Source organism: Nestor notabilis, unplaced genomic scaffold (genome assembly GCF_000696875.1).
Source record: "Nestor notabilis isolate BGI_N333 unplaced genomic scaffold, ASM69687v1 scaffold7935, whole genome shotgun sequence".
NCBI classification, from domain to species: domain Eukaryota; kingdom Metazoa; phylum Chordata; class Aves; order Psittaciformes; family Psittacidae; genus Nestor; species Nestor notabilis.
The window spans coordinates 1-26,434 of record NW_009927813.1 but is presented as its reverse complement, the minus strand read 5'-3'; the positions used below and the strand labels follow the sequence as shown (position 1 = coordinate 26,434).

General features: G+C 43.8%; 1 protein-coding gene across 1 annotated transcript; it reads right to left on the bottom strand.

The window, feature by feature from the left end:
• Positions 1 to 6,694: 6,694 nt before the first annotated feature.
• GCH1 (GTP cyclohydrolase 1) lies at positions 6,695 to 26,428 on the bottom strand. Its single transcript, XM_010014229.1, has 6 exons — positions 26,363 to 26,428; positions 14,244 to 14,353; positions 12,020 to 12,075; positions 8,972 to 9,003; positions 7,544 to 7,628; positions 6,695 to 6,965 (listed from the first exon to the last, which is right to left on the bottom strand). The coding sequence occupies exons 1-6, from the start codon at positions 26,400 to 26,402 to the stop codon at positions 6,839 to 6,841; spliced, it is 450 nt and encodes a 149-aa protein (XP_010012531.1). The 5' UTR covers positions 26,403 to 26,428; the 3' UTR covers positions 6,695 to 6,838.
• Between the last annotated feature and the right edge of the window lie 6 nt (positions 26,429 to 26,434).

The window sequence follows — 26,434 nt, the reverse complement described above, 5'->3', positions numbered from 1 at the left end:
CTGACCTTGAGCATCACCCAGCCGCAGGCAGGACCTTTGCAAACCCCCTGCCAGCCATCCCCCCCATGCTGCTGCTGCTTCACTTAAAAACCTTTCCCATCCTTCTCTTTCCTCCAGCTGTACCAGCTCCTTGCAATAATGCCCATTCCCCTCCCAGTTTATCTCCCCAGGTGATGAGCAAAGACTAGGGAAAAGACTAGAGGAGAGGAGCACAGACTTGAGGTGCCCTGGGCTGGCACCCCCAGAGCTGCACAGATTCAGGTCCCCATAGGAAGAATTTACATGGCACTAAGGGCTGTCACCCTGCACCACTTTAAAAACAGATCCTAAATGCATCACACGGTTATGTTAGGAAGGTGACACCACTGGGGCAGATGTTTGTGTTTTCCAATAATTAATGTCACATAATTAATGGTGTGTCCATAATAATTAACGGCCACACCACTTGTGGCATTTCTGGCTAGAGCACAAAATGCACACAGTAAGTACAAATAATAGGTAAAACCGTATCTACCATGTTTTACCATAAAGACACCCCTCAACCACTTGCTGGCTAATCTGCTCATAATAATATTGCTAATCCTGGATGTGGATACCATTAATTATATGGGAAAAATAGGTTTTCCCTTTTTCCTGTGCATTGATGTGCTGCAGCCGTTCCTGCAGGTGCCTGGCAGGTCAGTGCATGGACATGGGGACTAAAGAGCTGCCACTTGTACAGTTAGATACGGCTTCTTGAGGGGAACAGTGAGTGCTGAGAGTGTACGGACACCCATGGCCAGGGCAGGAAAGAGCTGGGGCACAAATGCCTTCCAGTAGCACCCAGTAAAGAGTTCCCTAACTCATATGTGAAGGTTGGGTGAGGGCACCCACCCAGGAATTGCTCCCTTGGTGGCAATTGTACAGCCCAGGCAAAAGAAGCACCGTTGTGGTTTGCTTTAGTACTTTTAAAATAGTCTAGAGGCCTGTGCAGCTCAGTTAACCCCTCTTAGGGAGGATTTCTAACCTTTACTTTACTGTTGCCATCTCATTACGGAGCAGCAGAGCAAACAGGTAATGTGGTTCAGTCCACTCTGCCAAAAATGCCCCTACAAAGCCCCAATACTCAAAACACAGTACAAAGTTGTTCAAAAAAGGTAAATAAATTCTTTTTGATTATATTCTTTGGGTATCTTAGCAGAATTTCTTTGAATACTGTGATTTATTTGCTGTCCCTGTTAGCACAGCCCAAGACTTATAAAAAGAGCTTTAATGTTTTATATCCTCTTAATTTCTAAATCATAACTGCAACTTTAAATACAATTGGAAGGCAGAGCTTTTCACAAAGTTTATTTCCAGGAGCTGGCACAAGGGCTCAGCCAAAGCTCAAAGGACACAGCAGTTTGGGGGCTTTTTCTCAACACTGACAACTCGCTCGAGAGAGCAGGGCCAGGAACTAGAAGGCAGGTAATGAGCAATCTGAGTTCACTAAGCAGCTATGAGCTTACCCCAGTCCTACTCCAGCTTGCACTGTTGAGCACTCAGAGCTGCAGGCTGGCCATCTGTCAGTGCTTTCCCAGTGAGCTGGTACTTCCCAGGTTCCTCCTCCCTCCCTCTTTAAGGCCATGTTTCCATGAGCTCCCTTGGGAACAGGTTAGGTTGGGTTGGGCTGGCAGCTCTCACATCTTCAGGCAGCAGCATTCGTTTTTCATCACCTACCTGGCCAATTTTGTGTGCAAGAGGGTGCTTTGAAGAGATTCTGGGACTCTCCACAAAGATGCTCAGAAGGCTGGAGCACCTCTTCTACAGAGATGGGCTGAGAGAGCTGGGCTTGGTCAGCCTGGAGAAGAGAAGGCTCCAGGGAGACCTCAAAGTAGCCTTCCAGTGGCTAAAGGGGGCAACAAGAAATCTGGAGTGGAGCTTTTGACAAAGGGGAATGGCTTTAAACTGACAGAGGGAGGTGTAGATTAAATATCAGGAAGAAGCTCTCCCCTGTGAGGGTGCTGCGACCATGGCACAGAGTGCCCAGAGAAGCTGTGGCTGCCCCATCCCTGGCAGTGTTCAAGGCCAGGTTGGACACAGGGGCTTTGAGCAGCCTGCTCTAGTAGGTGTCCCTGCCTGTGGCAGGAAGATGGAATTAGATGATCCTTAAGGTCCCTTCCAACCCAAACCATTCTGTGATTCTGTGAACCTGCACCTAGAGGTGGAACCCAATGGGAGAGGACCAAACGGCCTGTGCCAGGGGCCTGACACAGGTCATACATGGCACAGGGACTCGCTGACTGGTCAATCCACACAGCACATGTGCAGGAGTAGATGGGAGACATCCAAAAGTAAACCACAGCGATGGTGGGGGGGAAAAAACCAAACAAAAAACCCACAAAGAAATGAATAAACAAAAAAACCCCACAAAACCCAAAACAAAAAAGGCTGTTTATATGGAGACTCCCGAGGAAAAAAACCCTTGAGAAGCCATGCATACCCCTGGAAAGCATCAGGGAATTAATAAAGCACATGATAAAGCAGGTGGGATCTTGGGAGATGTGGTAGGTTAGGGATGGGAGGATGTCACTTTACTTGCAGATTTTGGGTCTTTCACAGGTTTGGCTACTGCTCTCTTCTGTTTTGTTGAGGGTTTCTTTTTTTATTCGTTTGAGCTGCAAACACTTTCAAGCTGAATATTTTTTCACCTCAACAAAAAATGATTTTCCCATGATCACAAAACCAGGAAGGCTCCTTCCAACCCCACACCTAAAAAAACCCAATAAACAAACAAAACATAAAGACAAGGGGATAGAAAATGTCCTGCAAAAGCGCCCATTTTAACAAATAGGCCATTTCCCACGACAGTCTCTGGCTTCAATATACAACCATGAGAAAGAAGTAACTCAGCTTCACCACAAAGGCAATTCTTGACAATGCTCCTGGGGCTTCCCGGGAGGGTTATTTCCAAATAGGACAGACCATTTGGGAAAAAAGAAAACAAAATAATAAAACCCCACGCAGCTGGAGGCTTTCTGACTGGCACAGCATTCACCCACAAAGCTACGCTGTACCAGAACATTCCCATCCCTGCCTGCAGCCCAAAACCATTTCTGGTTGCCTGGTTCATCTTGTGCTTCAGCACAGAGAAGAGACTTAAGAATCACAGAATGGTTTGGGTTGGAAGGGACCCTAAGGATTATCCAGTTCCAACCCCCTGCTGTGGGCAGGGACACCTTCCACTAGAGCAGGTTGCTCCAAGCCCCTGTGTCCAACCTGGCCTTGAACACTGCCAGGGATGGGGCAGCCACAGCTTCTCTGGGCACCCTGTGCCAGCGCCTCAGCACCCTCACAGGGGAGAGCTTCTTCCCAATATCTAATCTAAATCTGCCCTCTGTCAGATTAAAGCTATTCCCCCTTGTCCTGTCCCTACAGGCCCTTGCCAAAAGTCCTTCTCCCGATTTCTTGTAGCGCTTTAGGTATTGGAAGACTGTTATAAGGTCCCCCTGGAGCCTTCTCTTCTCAAAAAGAAGCTGTGCTGGTTTTGGCTGGGATAGGGTTAATTTTCACACAGGCATTTAATGTCTTCCTTTTTTCTCTCCTTTTCTCATCCAAGCAGCAGGAAAGCCTGGGCCAATGCACCCTTCACAAGGGGTTGGCAGCTTGCAGCAGGTCACACTCCTCTGTTGGTGCAGTCACAGCTCCAGCCGCAGCACAGACACCATCCACCCCTTGGAAGTGCCTGGCAATAGAGAAGAGCAAACATTAAGTGCGAAAGAGCTGCAAAAGGACTTCCCTGGAGCATGCAGGCATGGTCTGCTTTCCTTCTGGTGGCTCTGCGTGCTGAGAAGTGACAGGGCAGCTGCATGCTGTCCATGTGTATACGAACATACCCAAGTGCAGCCTCTGCAGTTCCCCTTCCCTCAGCACTGCCCCTTGGCAAAGCTTTGGCTACGATGGTCCTTGGGAGCCTCAACGCTGTAAATTTTGCCTTTTTTTGCCCCTGTACTTCAGCAATATCTGCATCCTAAGAGGACAGCAGGAGTGCCTTTCAAACAGCTTCCCCACCCCAAAGGAGCAGTACAGCTTCTACTGGCACAGGTTGAGCTCGTTGCTGTGCATGGCACACAGTGGGGTAACCCAACCAAGACTTCAGCTTCAAGGTCTCTTGTCACACCTACATCTTGTCAATTGTTAGGATACATTTGTTCAGGTAGCTTGAACATCTGGCCAGGAACCAGTTATTTCCTCAGTAAAGTGTGATGAGGCATCCCGAATGGCTCAAGCAGCATACAAGAGGTCTGTAAGTTTATGTGAATCTCAATGCATGCAACAGCCACTCCAGAGCAGCCATTGCCACCTGCTGTCCTGCCCCACTGATCCCTCTGGCACCAAGGACCATAAAGAAAGATGATGACACCAGATCTTGAGGGGTTTTTTTGCTTCCAAAGTCAACAAATGGGGACTCATCTGGGAACAACAGCAACTACTGTCCCAGAAAAGCAACCCAACATCTCACCCCAGCCTTAGAGCACCTGCCAGTGAACAAACCCCCACCCAAGGAGACAGCTTGTGCCACTTCCTTATGAGATGTCCTCGCCTTCAAGTATGCTACCACTCCAAAGGATAATACTGTGCTTTAATATTTGAGAGACAACAGTTTTACATGGTACAACAGCAGGCTGTACATACTAGACATACATACACACCAGGTGTAGTTAAAGCTTGTGTATTTGAACAATGCTAATGTTCCAAAAAATGCACCAAGTCTTACAACAACAATGTGAGCAAAATCCAAGGCCACAAGTATAGAGAGGTATGTTTTAAGGGGTACAGGTCACATGGAAATAAAAAACAGTGGTGGTGCAATGCGAACTTTATCCTGAATAGAGATAAGTGGTTAAAACACAACCTTTCCCTTACCTCAGGAGCAAGACAGTGTTTTACAGAGACTTGATTTCCAAACTAAAGCAAGCAAAGAGATACAAATATACTAGTGTGTGCCCCTTTGGTCCTCAAATTCTCTTTCCTGTTGTTGAGTTAAAGAGAGAGTTTTACTCTGAACTTCAGGCAAGAAAGATTTAAGGCTTTTTCAGCTGGGTATTTGAAACATATACTGAACCAGAAAGTGGCAATATCTGCTCTCAACCATTTCAGGAAAACAAATACCATAGACTTAGTGTATTTTACAAATGTGCAAACACAGCTTGTTTACACTAGCAGACAAACACTGTTACAGCACTTAACTCTACAGAATCCAGAACAGAGGATATTATAAAAGATTTTTTCCAATAATACTGTGAAGGTCATCAGGGTGAAATTAGTGTAATTAAGCACATGAGGCTGTTGCTCTTGAGAGTTCTTTAGGCCCAATGGAAATTTGATCAGACATTATTTCCATTCCATTTCCAACACAGGTTGAAGCAAGAGGCAGGAATGTTGGTAAGATGGAGCTTGCCAGACCAGGAACTGTCTTTCAGGTTCACATACAGAACATCTTGGATTCATATTCACCAAAGCAGATATGACTATGGGAACCTTCTCTGTGGGCATCTGACACCCTGGCTGACATTTTATTCTTTAACTATTGCCTCCTGTGCCTAGTTTGGGAAGGGTGGTTTTCATTTGCGCCTCATGTTTTCCCAATTAAGAGTTACAAAACACCCATTAAAATCATAACAAAGTATAAGAAGTTCAGCCAAGTCCAGCTGACTGAAACTTTTTGTACCAATACTGCCACATACAGAGGTTGCCACATACACAGAAAAATGAGGCTGAATTCACTTTGATGGCCCTGGAAATGCTTTTCTCAATTGCTCTTACAAAATAAGTTGTTGTCATTTCAGGTTACTTTGCCCTGAAATGACCTGCTGTCAAGCAGAAGAGGTACAACGTGCTATGCTCAGGATTTCAGCGCTCACCTTTGGTCCAACATTTATGAGATGCAAATCTTGAAGTGTTTGAAATCTTCATTTTCAGATTACCAGACTGCTTTCAGCTTCTCAGTCTAACCCACAGAAATCCAAGAGGGAAAGCTCAAGATATAAATATCATTAAAAACCTCTTCGGATCTCTTAGCGCTTCATAGACTCTGGATTTTTTTCCCTCCCCCCTGTTAAAGTTTGCTTAAAAATAGTAAGAAACTAACAGTTAAAAGTGGTCAGAGATTCTGAGGCACAGACAAGAAGGTGCATAAAATGCTGTATACCGAGATAAGAATGTGCCTCAAATAACTGAGAAGTTAATTCCCTGCACGTTAAGAGGCTAGGACAAATGTGGTTTAAGTTTCTTAAACAAAAAACACAAAACACACACACAAAAAAGGAGGGTTAATACTAGCAAGAATATAAAACACCACCAGACATAACAATCTCAAAGAGGTATAACATACACATCCAGATTTTTAAACAGCCACTGCAGGACTTGTAACAAAATATAGTCAGAGATAATTCAGGAGCACACTTTTCAGCAGAGGTGCAGTATTTGCAGCATAAGAGGTCCTACAAGGATCCACAGCCTTTCAATCATTTCCTGTGCTGTTCCACATCTATTCTAACAAACACAGCTGTTTTATAAATATCCATTTCACTCCCAAGCCCCACTTTTCTCCTAAGAGCAGAATATTCTGCATTGTGGATGAAAAACTTCCAAAACCCTATTCGTTGCTTGTAATTCTGTGACATCAGCATCACTGGAAATCCAGGAGGAACCTACTTCATCATTACATTTTTCATTTGCCATCAGAAGTCTTTTACTGCACAAAGACTATGACAACAATTCACAACGATTTAGTTTAAAAGTGAGATGTAGGAACAAGTAAGAACAGACAGTGACACTGGACAAAATCTCCAGAGTGCATTTAGAGAATAACACAGTTTCAGCTCCTGATGAGTGTCAAGAATTCTTCACGGGTCTTTGGATCTTCCCGGAATACTCCCAACATTGTGCTGGTTACTGTTTTACTGTTCATTTTCTGTACCCCACGCATTACCATACACATATGCCTGGAAGAAATGAGAGGGGAGTCAATAAATCAGGCATACTCAAAAGAAAGAATCCCACAAAGACAGTATTTCTTACATGGTCACATTAAATTCTGGGGAAGTGACAAAACCTCCATATCCAGAATGGACATCTGTCAGTAGTACCTCAGCTGTCCTCTACAGAACAGAAAGTCAAATTCCCAGCCCCCAAATGCTGCCTTCTCTCCTCTAATCCTAGGAGAAATCCCACCTTTCTAAGGTGTACTCTGACGATGAGGACATGCCTGTTGCTAGTCCCAGGCTTTGCTCTACTTGAGGAAGCAGAAGGTGTGCTGAGGCAGAGCACAGACCCGGTGCAGCTGGGACAGCTGATCACACTGCAACAGAGCAGGTAGGCCCCACTTTAAATGGCTCCAACCCACTGGGCCGTATTTATGGGCAAGGATTATTACTACTGTTGTTGTTACACACTCTGCTTTGTAAACAAGCACAGCACACAGCTACCACAGCCGAAGAGGCAACACACAGCAGCTCTGCAGCACACAGCTGGAATCACACACAGGCCATACACTACCACGGACCAGCTCTGAGTAACTTACGTAGCTTCAATAACCACTCCAACTCCAGCGGGCTGTAAGGCTTCTGTGATGGCTATTGCAATTTGTTTGGTAAGGCGTTCCTGGACTGAAAGAACATCAGGGTGTTCAGAAGCAGTGTTAAATCTGACTAGCATCCATGCACAGCCACTATCTGGACAGCAACATTGTATCCTCACTTCCAAGGGTGCCTGTTCCCCACTACCCATACACAAATATTGCTCTTCCTAAGTAAATTTTATTAGTACCAAACCCTATCTTATGTTTTTAATCCTTGAACAGACCTTTAATAGGCTTGGTTATACTGGGAGTCATTTTGCACTATACCTTTGCAGGAATTACACTACCATGATTTGTTACAATAGCTCTTACATTTCCTACTATGCAGTTAGATTTTCTTGCTTCTCTATTTTTTCTCAACTTTAATATATTTGTTCACTGTCTTTACTGCTGCATTATTTTTTTTTCCTACACACAATTTCTCCTTCTAAGAAAAGGAAATGAAGATCAGAAAATGAGCAAATTAAGGGAGCCTAATGTCCTGCAAAGCTTAACTTCCTGCAGCTCTAGCACTCCCTACCCACCGGTCTGACACCTAATGGTCACTGAGACTTCTGTCACCAAGAACAGGCCAAATTTAACTGCAGAATGAGAGCAGGCTGAGCCCAGTCCAAGGCCTCAGATCCTGCAGCTTCCTCCACTTCTCAAGGATAGCAGGCAGGCAGTCCATAACATAGCAGCTCTCACTTCATCTCTTTCAGAAAGCCAACAGGATGCTGGATTACATCAAGGGCATCACCAGCAGAGATAAAGACGTCATTGTCCCATCTACTCAGCACTTGTCAGGCCACACCTGGAATACTGTGTTCAGTTTTGGTCCCCACTATCCAAAACTGGACACAAGAGAAAAATCTTCCACAATGAGAACAGTCAGCCACTGGAATAATCTCCTCAGGGAAGTGGTGGATTCCCCAACACTGGCCACTTAATATTTGGCTCAATGGGGTGCCAAGACATCTAATCTAGGTCATGCTTTGCCTAGAAAGGTTGAACCAGATGATCCCTGAGGTCCCTTCTAACCTGATATTCTATGATTTTGCAAACAAGAATTCTTGAAGGCATCTCTCAAACTATCTGCAGGAGAGTTCACCTCCTGCAGCATCCAACTAGTTTAGTTATTCGTGACAGCCGTATCTTGTAGCACATTTACTCCCTGAATCAGTTACTGGCTACAACTATTTTCATAGGCATATGTTACCCTTCACTGGAAATGCAAAGGCTGAGGAAGATGACAGATGAGAAACACTTGCTCAACAACACAGTGGGGTTTGTCACATTAGGATTTGCACAGCTGTAGTCCACCTACAATTACCAGTGCTGTGAGCTGGCTAGCAAAGGAGTGCACACAAAGCCAAAAATTCATCTGCTTACCTTGTAATCTTCTACTGTATATTTCCACAATCCTGAAAGGAAAAAGACAATGTTATAGTTATACCTATCTGACCATTGTCTGATCATCACAATTAACTTGACACTACCAAACAAGACCACTGTACTGATCCGTGTCCTTCCTGGAAATCTGTGCAACATCACACTGCTGCTCAGTGCTGGCTGGCATTGCTCAGGACATCCCTCAGCACATCACTGTGTTTACTGACAGGTTCTCCTTACCCAGAGGGTATTTCAGAGGCAAATCTGCCATTTCTTTTAAGAGCTGCTTCTATTTACTGTTACTTTTGAACTACTTGTACCACCACACCCCTGTAATTACACAGTTGCATGGGAATCCATGCCCAAAGACCCCCTGAAAGCTAATCCTTGAACTGAGGTCAGACTACCTCCTTCTGCTCCAATCTAAACCAAACACTGTTTTAAGGACAATTCAGATATTGGGATTCCCAGAAGGCTACTGAAATTAAGCAAGAAATGCTTTGGATTCTTGCATTTAATCACAAATTTAACTAAGAACAATGAGACAGAACAGCTTTTATTTAAAACAGATACTTTCCACCCATGTATCACACCATCCTTCACATTTCAATGCAAAGACCACCTTAATACTCTCCTTGAACAGGACTTCAAACTCAAGCCATTTGTGGGGCAGTGCAAGTGATACTACCATTGTTTATTGCCACAGCCCTGAAATCCCCACATTTAAGAAAGAAGTCTTATAACTGCTCTGTAAATCAATGGGTTATTCATGCCAACCTCAAATGTTTAATTACACATCAAGTGGCCACGTAAAGAAGTTGCTATAGAAAGCTTCAAAACCCATCTCATCAGGCTAGACAAAAAACAGACACTGGCTAGCAGCCTGAGGCATCAGTTACAAGAAACATTTCGGACAATGAGACTTGCCTGCTGCTTTGGAGAGAGACTTATGCTGAAGACTCCCCTCCAGAAATGAAATGGTTGTGTTACAGCTATTCTAAACAAAGCAACATAATATTTAGATAAAATATATGGATAGGAAACAAACTAATGGTCAGGTGTTTTTATACTGCTGTTACATGTAATAAGTCCTATAAGCATGTTTATGTAAAAACAATTCTTTGCATTAACATTTTCAAGCCTGAACTTAAAATTCAAAGAAATATGTTTGTTTACTGAATACAGGTCATCCACAACTCCAGAAACTCACCATATTAGACTAAGCCTATTACGAAAGATTAGGCCTACAGTACCAGCAGCACCACAAATCTTTGTTTGAACACTGGTTGCATTATGTAGGGCACAAAAGGAAAGCACTATCTGGCCCGCCAATCTTTTCATGGTAAGCACACAAAAGCAAGTGAGGACTGAGAACATTTTGTTATACAAGAATCTAATCTTCTCATTATTGCAGTATACAGGAGTCTTACCCTTAAAAAAAGAGGCAAGATTTAACCTTTCAAGCACAGTGCAGAAAGCCTTTCACATATTCATGCACGTTTCTATACTCAGGATAAACAGTAGGGAAATTGTGCACTCCTAGCACAGTGCTGCCACTTGCATTAAAAAAAAAATACTAAAAATATCACCAAACACAGTTTCAAGCTCTTCTTTACACCTGCAGTTTAGAGGTAACAAGAGACCAGAACAAGCACAAATCAACAGATGCACATGACAAATGTGATCCTTAATCCTGCATTCAAGCCCTGCAGAAATGAAACCAAGTGCTAAAAACAATCTCTTCAGCAAGGATGTTCACCCTCAGAAATCCAATAAAAAACCCCCACACCACTTAAAAAGATCCATCCTCATGAGTGCCAACCAGCACACAAGCCATGAACTGCCACACAGACATCTCCATGTGCAAGCAGGTACAGAAGGCAGTCTTTTGCCCAGCAACTGCAGTGCTGATCTTAGAACCTCATCCTACAATTTCAGCAGTTAGGTACAGCCACAGAAAAAAAGTAGGAAAAGATTTAAATGTCAAACTGCCAGTTTCAGCCTTTTAATCAGAGAAAAGTCCATTCCCATAAGCACTAGACAAGAAGATAGCCTCCCTGCAATTTGTTACCTTAACAAAGATGTGACCTCCAAGGGTCCTTCTTCCAAACCAAATTCACTGTGGTGCAAGCAGAGCACAGAACAGGGCTGACTTTAAAGCACTGTAATGTCATACCCTACCCATTTCTTACCTGCTAAGAAACCCAGCAGGCACGGAGATTTACAAGGCTAATTCTCATTAGTATTACTGGAACTGCAGCAAGATTAACAGACATATCAGAGGAAGCATAAGCAAAACCTATGTGGACTTTCTGAACTACAGCCAACTTTTCAGATTCGTTTCTCAAGAAACCCTTCCACTCTGGTCCCCAGTAATGTGCTTATTGAAGGAATCTACCATCCCCTTCCTCACCAGAAGGAGAGGGTATCACTTTGTAACAAGATTCAGTGCAACAACTGATCCAAAAGGAACCAGTTGAGGAAAAAGCTATTTTGTGTAACAAATGGATTTCTCAAGTGTATCGTAATTGCTTTGTTTCTCAGGCACTCTCAGCAGGTCTTGAGTGAAAGAAAGAAATGTCAAATTTATCTGAAGTCAGCCAACAGATGAAAGCTTTAGATTCAGTTTCTATCCAGAGTGTGCTCATTTGCAGTGTGGAAGTCTTGGATTTGTGTTCTTATCAGTCAATATACACACAAGAATCAAATAGCTAGAGACCCCCATTGGTTTTTGTGGCCTGCCTTAAAACACGACCAAATTCTCTGTTGTTCTTGTGCCAGTGCTTCCTGCAGACACCAGTGCTTTGGATGCACATACAAAAGCACTACAGCTCTACTACAGTCAACCGATGTGAATTAACACAGAGCTGCAAGACTTATCTGTCCTCTCCATAAAAAACATAATGCTGAGGATTGGTCTAAATCCAAATCCAGGACACAAACTGAGCTGATCTTTAAAGGGGGACCAGATTAGAAAGATTAGCACAGTTAGCACAGCTTGGGATCCTTTTTACAAATTAGCATCATTTTCATTACATTAACACTTACCTAGCAAGCTTGCTGAGGCCAAGTACTTGTTTGTTAGGAAGATAGCCAATATGTACCTAGACAGGAGAACAAACCATTAACAAAATCAAAACCACACTTCCAAAAGCATATGAACTCATGCACAGAGAATGAGATGTGCATTTGTTCCAGAACTACGGAACAGTCCAGAAGTCTTAGCATGTGGGAGGAACATGCCACCATGCAAGCCTGAAAAATTGTGGAGCTAACAGACTGTAAATGCCTGGAGAGGTCAGTGTCCTGGTGAAGAACAACTAAGTTTTCTGAGGGGGAGAAAAATCACAACTCTTCAAGAGTCAAGGCTCATGTTCCAAGTCTCAGGAATGCTACTACATTTGGGTACAAAAAGCAGTCTATTACTCAGCACAGCACTATTCATCTAAAATAAACATGCTTTTCTTTCAAAACCTAAAATGGATTTAGGGAGTGGAAGGGAAAGGGATTGTACTTTGCCACCAGTCAGGCTGCACTTACTGTTGTTTGGGTTTTTTTCCCCTGCTTTGGTAGTACCATACATCACTGTGCAATTAAGACAACTTCCATCCTACTCAGATATGGATTTCCTGAATATCCATACTAAACACAGTTGCACTAAGTTTGAATAAGTTTAGTAGAAAAGTGCTCAGACACAAAGGTATCTGGGGGAAAAGGCATTTAGCTTCTTGGTTTTAGAAAGCAGCATAGGCTATGAATTCAAGTGGGTTTACAGTTATATCATTATAAACTAGCATTGTGTCACTGTACCAAAGACTTGAAAGATTAGCCAAGATACAGTAGAGGAGTGTCAGTGTAGGATTCTGTCTGAGTGCTTTCCTGAGAGGCCCCCTCTCAGAATCCTATATTGCTGTATCTGCAGTCAGAGGTATCACAGTGCACCTAATTACCTGGCTAACATGCTCATTCCTATCACTTCTGTTGGGTAATCAACCTACTGACACCTGAGAAGACACAAAACATTTCAAAGTGAGAGACATAACTTAGAAGCAAATGTTGAATCCTGTTCCCCATTGAGTGTTTTCATGAATTTCTTAATTTCATTTAAGATGGAACTGCAAATTCAAGACCTACTGGTCAGTATTTGCAGCCTGTTTGATGTACCCAACAGGAGAATGGTTAGTCTGAGAATATTTAGAGGCATACCAAGTCATTTAGCAGACCATTATACGAGCAGGACCGATTCGGTGTTTGCGAGGAGATTTCTCCAAACCACACAGGCTAAACAGCTAGATGTAAAAAGAACGCATATATTGCCGCCAGAGTAACAAAGAGGGTAATAGGTAAAATAGAAAGCTTGCACAGAAAAAGTTACCTTGTTTTCCAGTATAAAATACTAACAGTGAGAAAAAATAGATGAAATTGAGTTGACTCAACTAAATAAATGGCTGGTTTCTGTTAGGGTGTTTTATTTTCGGGAGACAGTTTACTTGGAGCATATGTGGTACTGATTGAATTTTATAGACAACAAAAGCATTTGCTACTCCCTGGCCTGTAAGTACTTTATAATGTAACAGATGGATCAGAATAAGCTCCATCCTTCTGTGGCAATATGGGGGTGAAGAGGCTGAAACGTGCAGAAGGGACTACCCACTCTGAACACTTCATGTCTACAGTGGTTAACTTAAGAATTTTTATTTACTTTTAAAGTTGTTGGCATCACAATTTCAGCACCTTCTGGAACATCAGCCCCTTTCATGGGAGTCCCAATCTAAGCACCCTCCTGGTAGCCAATTTTGACCACCCCCTCCCTGATGGAGCTCATTTATTTAAGACAGGGCTACTAATCAGAAGTTTGTTCTGCTCGTGGGGGGTTCCCAAGGTGAATGTGCGCTAGATAGCTCTGAGCCAGAAGCTAAATCCGTGACAGAGCCAGTGTGCAGGGTGAGCTGGTTTAATAGCAAGATGTCTGCCCTCAAGGCTTGCTGCTGCTTCATGAAGAAGAGCTTTGATATTAAATGTCAGAAACCATTAGATTACTTAGACTAGGAAAGGTTGAGCATTATATTTTAGGAGCTTAAATTCAAATAAAACTCACATTAAAGAGGTCTTTCTTATTTGTATTCTGAAGATTAACTTCTAGAATCATAGCCATAAGCAGTAAATACTTAGAGCTTTAAAAGCTTTGTAGTTACAGCTACGAAAAGTCTTTTACATGTACTTTAGGTCTTTTATCATATATTCCCACATTTATTTTGTGAGGAAGAGTTACCTTTCCAACAAATGGAACGAGATGATGCTCACACAATGAGAACATGTCTATGTCCTTCACAATTACCATCTCATCATGATCTTCATCAAAGATGGCGTCATTCAGAACATCTGAAATTAAAGATTCAAATTACAAAATAAAAATAAACACACAAGCATGGAAAGTTCTTCCAGCCAGTGTCTGAGAATGCTTGTAGCAAGAGCACAGCTCCCTCAGTACTACAGATTTTAGGGTTAGGATACAGGAGGCAAGTAAAGACTAACGTCACAAGTATGCTTCGGTTTGCATATGGTCATACAATTGCCACAGTGCTATGTCAAACCTACACAGGCTACACTAGAAGGCAGTCTGCAGTGTTTTATTTAAATAAGTTTGAGCCCAGATTAAAGTAAGTCTAGTCTTTGCAGAATTACTGACATGTTAAAAGCAAGACTACAGCTGATAAAGCCAGTGCTGAAGAGGAGAGGACGCCTCAAAAATGGGCTTCCATTAGTGCTTCCACATAAGACAAGCAAAACTGAGCCTGAGGTTTGAGAAAAGCTAAGCCATCACAGCAGTTTCTTCAAACACTTCAACACCAGCATCACTGTCTTCAAGGAAGCTCTGCACTGAAATAAGATACTCTTATTTCATCCTGAAGCACACCAGCCAGCAGCTGCTTAGGCATAGACAAAAGTTGAAGAGACAGATCTGTGTGCACAGATCAGGGAGTAATTCACTGTCCAAAACTGAAAGCAGGCATGCATATGCATACTCGGGCCTAATTCCACATCTCAGAGTTAACATAATTGAAGTGGAGAAACCCACAAAGACAGAAGGAAGAAGAGATAGCTCACTAAGAAAAGGAATACATAACGTGACACTCTGCTAGTCTCAAAACTTAGCAGGACAGATCCTCAGTTGATTTTCCAGATTCAGCAGTCCCCTGACAAGCCCCCTAGCAATCCTGACACAAATTACAGCAGATAACTATAGTCTTCACAAAGATTGTGGGCATCTGGACCATGCTTGGAGAGGTTAAAAGTAGAACAGTTTCAAGAGACCAAGCCTTTTGAAGGACAAGAGAGAACAGCTGTATAGAAGAGAGAGATTAGGGAGAATAGCAAGAGAGAACAAGCTGTACAGAAGGGCTGATAATCAGAACAAGAAACTCTGAAAACAAATCAGCTTGAAGCCACACCGACAACTTGGAGTTACTTCCAGGAACCAAAGTCACACACACCAGGACCAGAGGAAACCAGGTGCTCAGGGACTGCCCTGCTTCATTCACAGTGGAGCTCAGCACCTGCAGTGGCAATTACACAAATCTAATAGTCATGTCTGCTCTACTTGCCTTTATGCCTTCCCCTGACACGCACGTACACCTAATGGCCACCATCTGTTGTCAATAATGTATCATCATCATGGAGCATTTTAATTTCCTGTTTGCTATCGGCACTACACAGGTAACCCTGGAAACTGTGCACAAGATGTTCTGCCTGCGATGCATGTTCTTTCCTGGAATGGCTGGCAACCTGCAAGACAGCAAAGCTGAACCCCAGAAGGCTTTTGATCAGGTCAGAGAGCAGGAATAAGGAGCATGAAGGAGCCCAGGAAACAACTCTGTAAAGGCTCATGATTTTGTTCTTCAAATTTCAAAGCCTGGTTTACACCAAGCTGGCAAGAATTCTGATTACATGGGAGTATCATGTGGTTGTATAACTATGAATTCAGCAGAAATAGCCAGAATCCAAACCAGAGCAGGCTCAGAGGAGAGGGAAGTGGAGACAGAACAGCTGTCTGGGTTCTTAGCCCCCTCCTGCAGCACTCTGCAGCTGTGCCATTTCTACAGCAGAAAGGCAAACAGTGCTTTCACAAAACCTGCTACTATGCCCAGCATTATTAAAACAAAATCCAAACAGAGCCACAGAGCATCTCCAGAGTGATTGCTGCTGTTATCAGACCACAGCTTGGCTCATACCAGCCTTGCCAAGAGTGTATCAGAGTCCAATGTCAGATACGGGTTTATGTCAGCACGCTCTCAAACCAGACTGTTCAGAACAATCAAACACAGCCATGCTCTCATTCAAAGTTGAGGTAACGTGTGACACAGCACAAGGCTAAAGCTACAACAGAAGGTACTTCAGCCATGATGTCTCATATATCTACACATATATGCATATGCACACTGATTTATATATAAAACATGTATTAATAGATCCTTACAAACTTTATCTAAGGAACCTAACCCTATCATGGGAACGCTGAAGAGCCATGCTGTATCATGGAGACAAACAGATCTGTGTGCTAATATAACCACAGAGCTGGGGGATGCTTCACGTTTCTCATTCATAAGGGTCTTGCCAATTTTGCACCCTAGCACAGATGATACCTGCTTAGCTGCACAACCTCTGCAGTTGTGCCTGAAGCATGTTGATTTTAAGTCAGCACTTGTTACTCCTGGCAAAGGAGGGCCAGAGCCCGTAAAGGCAGAAACCTGATTAGGGTTAGCCCCTCCGGTAACCCCTTCACAACTGCTAGGTGATACAGGGAGACAAAGGTAAAACAAGATGTGAGACTGAAGGCCACTACCTGAGTAAATGACCATGATGTTAAGAGAGCGAGAGTTACCCCGATCCTGCTCCAGTCCCTCCTGCTCATACTTCATAAGGCTCTTCTCCTTGAAGCCTGCCTATGCCTATACCTCCCCCTTTGAAATCCAAGCCTTGAGTTGACAAAGAGGTAGGTATAAGGGCTGTGACAAGATGCTGTGCTACATCCCACTGCAGCAGCTCTTTTCAGTAATTACAGAGGGGAGACTTGTTTGGCAGGCACTCAAACACTTTGTGCAGGGAGGCAATACCGTTTTATCTAACTTCATCTGCCTTTTTGTATGTGCCTGTCATTCAATTTGCAACAGCCACAAACAGAGCCCAGAGAAGCTCAGTCTGCATCCTGCAGCACATGTTCTGGAGAACTTAACAGAGCTGAGAGGACAGAAGAGGAAAACAGGGCCTCAGATTAACCAGGCCAGAAGCAAAGCTGAGGACAAATTCAGGCCTCTTTTGCCATTCTTTCATTTGGAGGCCCAAAACATTTATTTCTGCCAATCAGGGCAAGACCCAGAAGTCACATTGTCTCTCCCCAGCCCTGTCCCAGTTCACACAGAACGATGTGGCTGTTACACTGGCTGTGTTTCTCAGCTTTAAAATACTCACCTGCCTTTTTAATGCATCTGCATCTTCCCCATCCCTTCCTCCTGTGGCACCAGAATCTTTGAAGCAAAAACGTAAAAGTCTACAGGGCTTTTAGAGGGAAGGAGGGCTTGAAGTAAGTATTGCTAGCTTGGTTTCCTGACAAAGCAAGGCACCTGAAGCTCAGATGGGCTCCTCAACAGCCTACGTGGTTAACAGAAAAAGGAAATTCTTCCTCTCAAATGAAGCAACACTTTCGCTCCCTCCAAGTACCACCTACGTAATCATCCACATCAGTAGGATAGGACCAGCATCTCCTCTGCTAGCAAGAAGATGAGCATGTTCATGTATCATCCCTTGGCCTCTCAGTCACACCTCCCTTCACTCTGCTTTTGTCAGTGACAGCTGTGCCCAAATGCTGCCACCAAGCCCTTTCTCTAAGCCAAAAGAGACTGCAAATATCCCTATTTTCATTTTCCACCACCCCAGAAAAGCTAAGGGAATTCACTGCTTAAGGCCTTATGCCTAGACATATCATGTTAATTAGAAGCTAAGATCCAAATTAAAATATATGGCTGGGAAGAGGGGAACAAAACCAAATATTTTACATACAGTCAGGGCACTCTCCAGACTATTCCAGCTGATTTTTCCTTCAGCACAGAGCTCAAGTCCTGGTATAGAAACTTCAGTGAGCTCTTAAAACTGAATAGTCAACTCTACGGCAAGTTAACTACTAAAACAGCAGAATTAATTCTTTTCCCTTTATCTTCAAAAAGAGTTGATAAAAGCAAATATCAGAATTGGATGAAGACAGAATGAGAAAGACCTTTCAGGATTTTGCGTCAGAGCTAAGCAAAAAGACCTGTTGCTATAGAAACTATTTGCATGGCTTTAATGTGACACAGGAAAGCAAAAGCACCTCTGGCAACCAAAGACACAAGAGCCCACCCAGCATATGGCTCAGTAGGTGAAGGGAATGAAGGATGGCAGCACTCTGCAGAGCAGCACTGCATCAGCTTCACAGCACTTTAGATGCCCCATTTTTATTATGCCTGGGAGACAGAAGAATGATGTAGGCTGTTCTGTAAGTTAAAGTACTTCCCCATGGTGCTAAGTTGCCTCACTGCTCCACTTCAGTCAGATTGAGGATTGTTCAGTGTCAACAGAATGAAGGCAGCCCCAGAGATCCCCTGAGCTCATGCATCCTGGTACAGACATAAGGTTCTCCTGATACCCATTACACAGCTGGTCACTGACAGCCCCTATGCTCTCTATGGTGACCTGTAAGTCACAGCAGGCAGCCGACGCCATCATAGGAACGGGCTCAGGCCAAGGGAGGCAGACATCCAGAGGGGCAAGTCACAATAGCAATGCTTATTAGCTTGAACAAATTAACATACAGGCTGAGGTCAGGTACCTTCCGCTCTCCTGGGAACACAGACAAAACCAATAACAGACCTCGAACAAACATGGGTCATGGTTTGGAAGATACTCCAGAACACCAGTGCCATAAGCCAGACACCAAAGGCTAACCATCCAATAAGGTATAATCAGCTGGGGTATGTTGGCAGCCACCTATGAACGTCTTTCTCAAGTGCCTCTTCTTCTGAAGACAGATGTAACTAACAGAGCAGGAGACATAAACTAGCAGCTGAATGTGTGATAGGGAAGTCAACAGACGACAGGGGCAGAATACAATCTGGAAGGAAATCACTGTGAAAGCCTTTCAGTTGCTGCTGGGTAAGCAGTAAACTGTAAAGTCAAAACTGAATTATTTTATTTATTCATGTGATGACACTACAGGTAACTGTCGTTAGAGGAAAATATTCCAGACAAGAAACAGTTATTGCAGGTTTTCAGTATTAAAAAGGTACCAGGAATTTATTATGCACACAGAGAAGAGAATCAGGCCACAAAACCACTCAGTCATATATTTTGTACTGCTGCAGAAAGTTAATGACTTCAGGATGATAAGAAGGGGGGTAGACTGGGTATGCCATTTGCATCAAGAAGTCTTGAAGAGCTCTAGAAAGAGCCACAGCCTAATATGCCACATTACTATTTGAATAGGCAGTGGAGTTCAAGAGCTGCAGAGAAAAATTGGATGAGTACTATGTGGCTTCCTTGCTATAACATACCTTCCTAACGCGAACCTAACTGAGAAACCTCAGACACAGAGGAATTTACAAGTTTATGACTAATATTTCAGATTTCATCACTGCCACAGCAAAGGACTAGAAACAAACATTCAGCTTCTGACAGGAACATTGTTTCAGAAGCAACACTTAATTCTTCAGTTACCAGGAGAGGCGAACCAGATGTGTAATTTAAGACATTTCATAGAAGCAAAAACAGAGAAAAAGCATTACTGCTATTCAACTAATTCTGGCCACTATTTGTACAGATCTGTTTATTTTCCTATAAGACACTTTCCATGTTGCTGTGAGAGATTCAAGCCTGCTCGTAAGAGACCAGTTATTGCAGACTCACAGATGAAGATAAGATTAGGTTCTAGAAGTTGTCCTCTGCCAGGAGGTTTATTAGTATGTGGGAAAGCAGGGTTATGGAGGTACTCATTAAAATGTATTGGGATTTCAATAACCATTTCAATGTCTCATGTCATAGAAGGTGCTGAAAGGCCCCTCGTCCACACTTTCTGAAATCAAAACAGAGGGGGAAAAAAAAAACCAGAAAAATCAGAAGACAAAACACTTTGGAAAAGCAACATGATCAGGGGCCTTTAGCAGGTAAGATTCAAGAGGTGAAGACACATTTAATAAAATTCCCAACAAAACTGCAGTCAAGCTTAGTGTTACTTGAGCATTAATGGGCAGGGGAGATCATCCTGGAAAGTCCAACAGTCCTAGTTTCCAGCAGAAGTTTCACTGCATGGAATACCTCTTTCAGCATGGTAGACTTCATGCATGTGGGGGTACAGGTTGAGGAAAGGAACCCCCAAGAGCACTCTGAACAACCCAGTATTTCCCACCCTCTGATTTACAAGAAAGAAGCCATTGCTGTACCACAGTAATGCTGATGCTTGAGCTAATAGGTTGTACTGTTGCACATAGGAAAAGTAGGAGAACTAGCAGTACCTTTTTTCCATCTTTTTCCCAGGAAAGAATGAAGTAACTCACCAGCTCTTGGCAAAGGGCAGTGCTGTTGATCAAACAGTCTTGTTTGTTTAAGACACTGCCTGTCTGTTTTATGTAGTGATGCTTAGCACCTCTCATCCACAGCAAACTAAGCAGGCTTGGAAAATTTATGAGCTTACACCATGGCTGTCATCTGTCAAAATACCAAATCCACAGACGAGAAGATGAAGAAAGAGTATTAAGATTGCATTTTCACCATAGGAAAAGCAACATTCACACTGTTCAGTTAATCTGCTCCGTAAGACCTAACTAGTACCTGCTTTAAAATACAAGCTGCACAGTAGAGTCACTTAGCGTCCAGGGAAACAAAGCATACAAGCAGCCTTTCAAACCACAGAGCTTCAGAAAGAGAAGTTACCTTCTCCCAGTATTTCTGATTTTCTTTTTCCTGTTCAACATGCTGAAAGGACAGCAGAACCTGCTTGAAAGCTAACATACCTACCAGAAAAGTCTTCCAGCCTTCATTCATGTAACAACTATCACCACTACCAACAAACCCACTGTTTAATGAATATGCTATTTTGCTTAGAGTGCTTACGGATGATGAAACCAGGTTAACTTCCCACTGTAGATGCAGGCAGCTTGTTCAACCTGTGCCTAACGTTTCCTACAGGATTACATAACCAGAACCAACTCCTTTATGATTTACTTCCTGAAGCTAGCATTGTTGACCTTTACTGTAGCTGATACTTTCTGTAACTGATCAGCTAGTTCTGCTTAGCAGGATGCAACTGAAGCTGAAGACTTCAGAATCAAAGTTATTACTGTATGCAGTCTTATATTTCCATTAATTCACTCATTTTCTGCATTTGCACACACTTGTGCTTTGTAGTATTTATATAGAGACTCACAGACTGCACCTCCAAGTATGACATTAAGCCTTTGGTAAAAGGAGGGACAGATCTCTTCAAGGTTTAGCCTTTGTGTGGCAGGCAATTGCCTGAACCAACTCTAAGAAAGCTAAAGGCACCTGCTATCAGCAGTCCCACTGTTAGCCTTTACTAAACAAGAGGACAGGTTACTGTTTTGTTATATAATTTACTCCCAGAAGCATGAAGCTGATAGATCTGACTCTGGAAAAGCAAACTTGTTCTTCGATTCTCATGCAGAAGCACTGCATGAAATTGAGAAGTAAAATTATCAGTATCTTGTCTGTTCTGCCATCCTTACCAACACGTTAAGAGGTTTCTGTTGGAATGGCTGTTAGTCTATACAGAAACCCAGGTGTGAACTGCTAGCATTTTTAATCTGGTCCCCAGGTGGATTTTATTTGAAGTCACTGGAGGCATTCTTGCTGCTCCAGCAAAAGTTTGATGACTTTGTATGTCGTGTATAGAAGCAAGATCTATACATTTGAATACATTTTGTCAAAGAAAGTGTCGTGGTTCAAACCCAGCCGGCAACTTGGAACCACGCAGCCGCTCGCTCCCTCCCCCCCTTTTCCTTCCTCCCCCCGCTCCCGGAGGGATGGGGAGGAGAATCGAAGGAATGTAACTCCCACGAGTTGAGATAACAGCTCTCCAGTAACTAAGGTATAATACAAACCACTACTGCTACCAGTAATAATGATAAGAGGAATAACAAGGGAAAAGGACACAACCGCTCACCACCCGCTGACCGATACCCAGCCCGACCCGAGCAGCGATCTGGGCCTTCCGGGTAACTCTCCCCAGTTTATATACTGGGCATGACGTGCTGTGGTATGGAATACCCCTTTGGCCAATTTGGGTCAGGTGTCCTGCCTCTGCTTCCTCCTGGCTTCCCCTCCTCTCTGGCAAAGCATGAGACTGAGAAAGTCCTTGGTCAGAGTAAACATTACTTAGCAACAACTAAAAACATCGGTGTTATCAGCGTTGTTCCCAGACTGAAAGTCAAAAACACAGCACTGCACCAGCTACTAAGAAGGAGAAAAAATGACTGCTGTAGCTGAACCCAGGACAGAAAGGTTGAAGCCTTTAGTAAAGCCAGGACTAATAAGAGAAAAGACCTAATCTAGAAAGAACAGGATTTAAACATTTAGCAAGCAAACTCTTCTAATGGCTCTGAAATACAATACTGACCAGCTGCAGAACACAGATAGCAAAGATGAATGAGGGGTAAAGCAGGAACACTGTTACTCTGCACTATGAAGGAGAAGCTGGGAAGTACACAGCAGAAGCTGGAAAGCAGAATCAGCTTCTCTGCTACTCACATAAATCTGAATGGAGAGAAGGGTCAGAATTTAGATGTAACCTTCCCTACAGCACTACAAAGCTATGGAAAGTACAAAAATACAAATAGAATCAGGTGTCATGGAAGCAAAGAAACAAGACCCAGGAAAGATAAGGTAACCAGCACATTCAACCATGCCCCAAATGTATTATATTCTCAGATACACAATAACAAAAAAGGATCATAGAACAGTTTGTGTTGGACAGCACCTTAAAGATCACCCAATCCAAACCCTCTTCAATAGACAGGGACACCTTCCACTAGATAAGGTTGCTCAAATCCCTGTCCAGCCTGGCCTTGAATGTTTCCAGGCATTGTGGATCCACAACTTCACAGGGCAACCTGTTCAAGTGCTCCACCATCCTCATTGTAAAGAATTTCTTCCTTAGATTTAGTCTGAATCTACACTCTTTTAGTTTAAAACCTTTACCCCTTGTCCTGTCATGGAAGGGCCTACTAAAAAGTTTGTCCCCACCTTTCTTACAAGCCCCCTTTGAGCACTAGAAGCTGCTCCAAGGTCTCCCTGGAGCCTTCTCTTCTCTAGGCTGAACAAGCCCAGCTCTTTCAGCCTGTCTCCAAAGCAGAGATGCTCTAGTCCCAGAGCATTCTCATGGCCTCCTCTGGACTCATTCCAACAGGTCCACGTCCTTCCCCTATGCTAGGGGCCCCAGAGCTGGATGTAGTACTGCGGGGGGGAGGAGTCTCACCAGAGCAGAGGGGGAGAATCACCTCCCTCAACCTGCTGGTCATGCTGCTTGTGATGTTGGCTTTCCAGGCTGCACATTATGGAAACATGCAGCTTTTCATACACCAGTACCTCTAAGTCCTCCTCCACAGGCTGTATTGATACTAGCGGTTGCCCTGACCCATGTCCAGAACCTTGCTGGACAACCTGTGCCAGCACCTCACCACTCTCACAGTGAAGAGCTTCTTCCTAATATCTAATGTAAATGTCCCCTTTGTCAGCTTAAAGCCATTTCCCCTTGTCCTAGACCTACAGGCCCTTGTTAAAAGTCTCTCTCCAGCTTTCTTGTCAGCTCCTTTAGGTACCAGAAGGCTGCGCTAAGGTCTTCCCAGAGCCTTCTCTTTTCCAGAGTAGATTACACCTTCCCTCCCCCCCGCCTTCCTATAAGGAAAATTAAAATGCCATCAGAAACTAACTGCTTTTCTTCTGCCTACCTAAGGCAGATAAGCAGACAAACTCCAAAGGCTGATTTTAAAGTCTGCAGCTATACTAACATTCACTATCTTGGTTCATCTTCATCACTTCTCTGGCTGTGCAGTCACATTTCCACATAGTGGCAAGGGTTGTGAGCTCAGATGGGGCCAGCTGAAGACAGGGGCCTTTGCTTCTAACCCTGTATTTGTACAACCACCACACAGCTTTTACTTAACAAGCCTTTTCTGAAAGGATGGGAATTAAAGCTATTGTGTCTGTTACCCTCTGCCTATTGAGGGGTAAACCTGAACAATGTTCCTCGACACATCCCACAAATCGCTGCTTTTACATCTGCCTATCCAGACAGATCCACATAAGGAGTCAAATAAGCTGTAAAACAAACTTGAGAAAACAAGAAGTCACGGCTGCTTTTTATTGGCTTTTGGAGTTTGCTTTTTGTGTGTGCTTGTTTTTTTGTCAATTTACTGGATACTGTGGACTTGTTCTTCAGCTACAGCTCTTTCTTCTGTGTCTAGTAAAGACTGAAGCTGGGAATTGTGCAAGAAGAGGTGAGTAGCTGGAAAGTAAAAGGATTCTCCACCTGACACAGGAAGGAATGTTGTTAGTGTCACAGCTTCATTTTATTTCCCAGAAAAGAGCAGTCCAAGAGTACAGCACCTAGCTGTGACACTTCCTACTCTTGGGTATAACACAGCTCTCTCCCAGGTATGGATATTCAGAGGAGGGGACTGGAGGATAGCCAGAACTACTCTGCATAATGAAAGGTAGGTAAGATCCACACCATAGCAGGAAAACAACTGTAAAAGACATGAAGGGAAAGTGTGACTCTGCACACAACTGGCAGAAAGATGAGAGGCCTTAAGACAGGCAGTGATCTCATACAGCTCAGAAACTATCACTAAAAATAAAAAAAAAAAAAAGATCAGTTAGAGACTGGTAGGATAACCAAGAAACCTCCTGTGTTTTAGAGTAGGATTCACAATAAGAAATTATTCCTAGCAGATGAAGGATTATTCTGCAAGACCCTGATGAAACCTCATCTCAAACATGTCATACAGCAGGACTGAAGGAAGAGAGGATCAAGGATGGCCATTGCAGCACAGAGCCCATTTCCAGAAGTGAACCTGAAAACCTGGTTTAATTTGAAAGGCAAAACAAATGCCAAGACAGAAAAGCTGTTCCTGGGGGAAGCTAGAACACAACATTGGCACACGAGTATAAGCTGGCCCTGAGTAAGTTAATGCCACAAGTTATATGCAATCTGACTCCAGAAGACTCAAGAGTGGAGAGGTGAAAAAGAACCTAAACACAAAATCCAACCTTCAAGCTGACGCACAGTGCACTTACAGAACAGACTCCAAAGTGTTAGCAGAAGCTCCCTGGTGCTAAACATCAGCGTAGTTCAGCTGCAACACACTGATGCTGTTCTGCAGCAGGCTTCACACACCACTGCTGTACTCCGGAGAGCAGACCAGAATCATCTCCTTCCTCACTCACGTTCAAAAGTTCCTTGCTCACAGTATTTGCATCCCTTATGCACTAACAGGAACTTGCCTTTTACCGTAAGAGGGAGCAAAAGGGGAATTCCCCAGCTTCCCCCAGCTGGGAAAGGCTCGTTAGTGGAAAGGCTAAGAAGAGAACTAATGTAAAAACTAAGTTTTCAATTAAGATTTACCCTGCACTAAAACTAAGAGACACCTTTGGAGTTGCTGGTAACGAGGAGAACAAATCCTACCCAGTTCCTCCTCTCCTGCCCTCAGGGAGGGTCCACAGCCAGCAAGCAGATAAGGGGGTAGGGATGTGAACGTGGGACTCCTCTCTATACTGGTATTTACTGCTAGGACCCTGAGACGGGTCATGGACCTCCCTCTTTCTCCTTACCACACCTTAAGTTTAATTCCCACCCTTGAACAACCCCACCTGATAGAAGCATCAGCAGAAGTGGTCTTTTTCTGAGAAAATTCAAGCCACCTATATCTGCTAATAGAAGCAAATGTACCACCCGTGCTGAACAGAGCCTAGCACAGCTGGGGATGAAGGAAAGTACAATCACTAAGTTTCTACGCCAGAGCTTGAAAAGTTTATGCTAGAGAAAGAGAAGGAAAAGCACTTGCTCTGTTCACCGAAATCAGAAGCACAGAAGTTTATGTCAGAAGTGAACTTTACGAGCACAGAGCTTAAGAAGGGGGAAGGAGAGGACGGAGAGACCCCGAGGTGTTCCTAGCGCTGATGACAAGGAGCATCATACGGCCGGTACTGTGGCAGGGCAGTAGCGAAGCCCGGTTTAAGCAGTACGATAGGAAAGCCACGGCTGGTACGAGAACAGCAGGCTCCAGGTCCGCCGCCCGGAGCCCTCCCCAGGGAGACACCGGCCCGCCCGCCCGGGGCGGCGCTCCCTACCCGAGATGGTCTCCTGGTAGCCCTTGGTGAAGAACTGCATGGCGGTGGCCGCCCTCCAGGGCGTCTTCAGCA

What these genes read in the sequence shown, in the direction of transcription:
- GCH1 (XM_010014229.1), bottom strand. Translation starts at nt 26,402, where the DNA reads ATGCAGTTCTTCACCAAGGGCTACCAGGAGACCATCTCGG. An exon ending in GGCCTCAGCAAGCTTGCTAG is followed by an intron (nt 9,004 to 12,019) that starts GTAAGTGTTAAT and finishes TTTTCCTTTCAG; the next exon opens with GATTGTGGAAATATACAGTA. An exon ending in ATACAGTAGAAGATTACAAG is followed by an intron (nt 7,629 to 8,971) that starts GTAAGCAGATGA and finishes ATGTTCTTTCAG; the next exon opens with TCCAGGAACGCCTTACCAAA.